This window comes from Corticium candelabrum, chromosome 5 (assembly GCF_963422355.1).
Source record: "Corticium candelabrum chromosome 5, ooCorCand1.1, whole genome shotgun sequence".
In the NCBI taxonomy this organism is placed as follows: domain Eukaryota; kingdom Metazoa; phylum Porifera; class Homoscleromorpha; order Homosclerophorida; family Plakinidae; genus Corticium; species Corticium candelabrum.
The window spans coordinates 4,645,609-4,648,396 of NC_085089.1; the positions used below are offsets into that span (position 1 = coordinate 4,645,609).

General features: G+C 41.3%; 1 protein-coding gene across 1 annotated transcript; it reads left to right on the top strand.

Annotated features, from left to right (window-relative positions):
* Positions 1-1,078: 1,078 nt before the first annotated feature.
* LOC134179583 (uncharacterized) lies at positions 1,079-1,534 on the top strand. The gene has a single exon (XM_062646518.1). The coding sequence runs from the start codon at positions 1,079-1,081 to the stop codon at positions 1,532-1,534; it is 456 nt and encodes a 151-aa protein (XP_062502502.1).
* Positions 1,535-2,788: the final 1,254 nt, after the last annotated feature.

Sequence of the window (2,788 nt, forward strand, 5' to 3'; positions counted from 1 at the left end):
AGAGTTATCGTGGGAACCAATCAAGGACTCGAACGAATCTTGAATGACTTTGAAGAGAAAGCAATTGCGGATTTCGTGGTTGGTTGTGCTCAAGTAGGCTTTGAAAAGTCTGTTAGAGAGGTATAAAATACAGTGTAACAATACATTCTACTAAAATAATTTATTAAGCTTTACGTATAAATTGAAGAACTCTAGAGTGACGTTCTGCAGGGCCGCTGGACGAGATACAGCGCTCCTAGGCGAGGCTTATCATTAAATGTATGGTATGTATATATGCAAACCAGTGAGCAATCAAGACGCATTTAATTAATTTTTAAATTTAGAGTTCAAAAGCTCAGGTGGGTCACGAAATTTCGCGAATTTGTTCTGAAAAGATGCTAGAGATTATAAAAGTTTCAATTGTTGCCACTTGCTGACGAACGTCTAGATGGCCGTTATTGACCTGTTCTCAAATTGCCACCAATTCTAGCATTAGCTACCTGTATAGTAAAGCGTACTGTTAAGAATGGATTACCTACTATTTGATTTAAGTTAATTAAATAACGTGCATGTTTACATGTAAATCAGGGAGTGCAACCATCTACGCCGATAAACCCTATATCAACGCGGTATATACTGTTGTTTGTTTCAGACGTTAGCATTGACCACAGCTATGGTGGAGGCAAAAGGATTTCATCAGCAGCTGTCTTTGGGATGGTGGGATAGGTTCCGTCACCGTCACCAAGAGAAGTTGACCATCAAAGCAGGCGAGTCTGTCTCGCACTAGGCTGGCAGCCACTGACACGGGCGTATAGATCGGTATTACGATCTGCTTGAAACTACCTTACTGGAAAATGATCTAATGAACAAACCTATGCAAATTTTTAATGCAGGCGAGACTGGAATGTTTGGTCAAAAAGCAGGAAAGATGGTCGCTGGTAGAAAAGAAAAGTACACATTCGTTGCTACCTCTGGAGGCAAGAGTCAAATAACCGTACTAGCATGTACTAATGCAGCTGGTTTTGCGATGTCTCCTCTTGTCATATTTGACCGAAAATGACTAAATCCCCAGTGGACCATTGGAGAGGTACTCGGTACAATGTATGGACTGACAAAGAAAGATTGGATTGACACAGGGACATTTGAGGCGTGGTTCAGCCGTCATTTCTTGATGTACGCTCCTGCTGTGAGACCTATACTTATCTTGTTGGACGGTCACTCAAGCCATTTTAATCCGACAATGATTTGTATGGCGGCTGAAAAAGACATTCTTGTTTTCTGTCTTCCTCCCAACACAACACACTTATTGCAACCTCTCGACAGTAGCGCCTTTGGCTCTCTAAAAGTCCATTGGAAAGAATGTCGTTTATTCACTATGCGCACAGGAAAATTTCTGACAAGAAACACCTTTTCTTCAATTTTTGCAACTGCTTGGTCTTGGGCAATGACAATAGAGAACATCATTGCAGGCTTTCGATTTACAGGTGTTTATCCCTTTGATAGAAAAGCAGCTGCAGCTACAGTTCAGTCAAGTGTTACAAAGAGTCCTTCCTAGAAGGAAAATTAAGCCTCGCCTTTGTTCTGTTGATCACTCCAAAGCCATCTAGACAGCCAAAACATCATGAAGTCACAAGTCGTCGACAGATACGCAAAGAGAGCTGCAACAAGTCTCTCGAAGACTCTAACGCGTTAGTAGAGGCCAGCAATTTTTTCAGACATGAGGCCACATCTCTTTCAAAAGAAGAAGAAAGGCTGTTTAGAGAACGGCATGAGAATGGATATTATCTCACACACAATCAGAAATACAACAAATGGTTGAAAGAAAACGGATTGCAAACACCTGGTCGGTTACCGTCGCTAAAACTTCAAGGTAAAGAGGTACCACTTCACGACCGACTTCTTGATAGCTCCCGCTTGCCAACACTGCTACAAATACCTCTCTGCCACAAAACTCAAGCTTCCTGTTTCACGATCTGTAGATGCTAGAGTGCTGACGAGTGCTGAGAACATTCAGCTTCTGGAAGAAAAGGCGAAAAATGAGAGAACGAAAGCGCTCAGAGCCTGCTTTGAAGAAGAAAGGTAATGTCCAGTCAAAGTGTAAGCCGAAGACTGCAAATCATCACAAGCAGCGGAAAGATCATTCCCCCAAAAGCCAGCCTAGACAAAAACCGTGCAGCGGAAGAGTTTTTGGCAGCTCTCCAGAAGCAAAAGTAGAAAACAAACAACTGCAGGAATACGCAAAGAGAAGACCAACAAGAAAAATAAAGCCACCTAAGAAATTCGACGACACGAATTTTGAAAAACTCGCATTTATTGGTTTTCAAGAAGTGCAGGATTTCGAAGCTAATGTAGATTTATAACTCGTACGACAACAAATTAATTAAGACAGCAAACACGAGTCCAATAAGTTGATAAAATATGTCGTTTGTAGCTAGAGTTAGAAAGTTTTAGTTTTTTCCTAGTGACTGATGCATGAGTATACTAACTAGTTACTGGCTAGCTAGAGTTGTGCCAGTTGTATATGTTGTTCGTGTTTGTTTTCTTTACTTAGCTAAGACATTTGGTGCAAAAACGAATATCAACTGAAAAATTAGTTGGTATACGCTATTGTATTTTTGCAGTATTGGCATGAGTTGCAAGTAATATAAGTATGCATGCGTTTACCTTTTCTCGTGTGTGTGTGGTGTGGTGTGGCAGTGTTCTCGCTAGTGACGTCATTATATTTGATGACGTACTATTGACGGTTGGCAAAATATCCTGGCTAGAACACTGGTGTGGTGGTGGTGGTGGTGTGTGTGTGTGTGTGCGT

Bases quoted from the DNA above. Each gene is read 5' to 3' on its own strand.
- LOC134179583 (XM_062646518.1), top strand. From the start codon at position 1,079: ATGTATGGACTGACAAAGAAAGATTGGATTGACACAGGGACATTTGAG.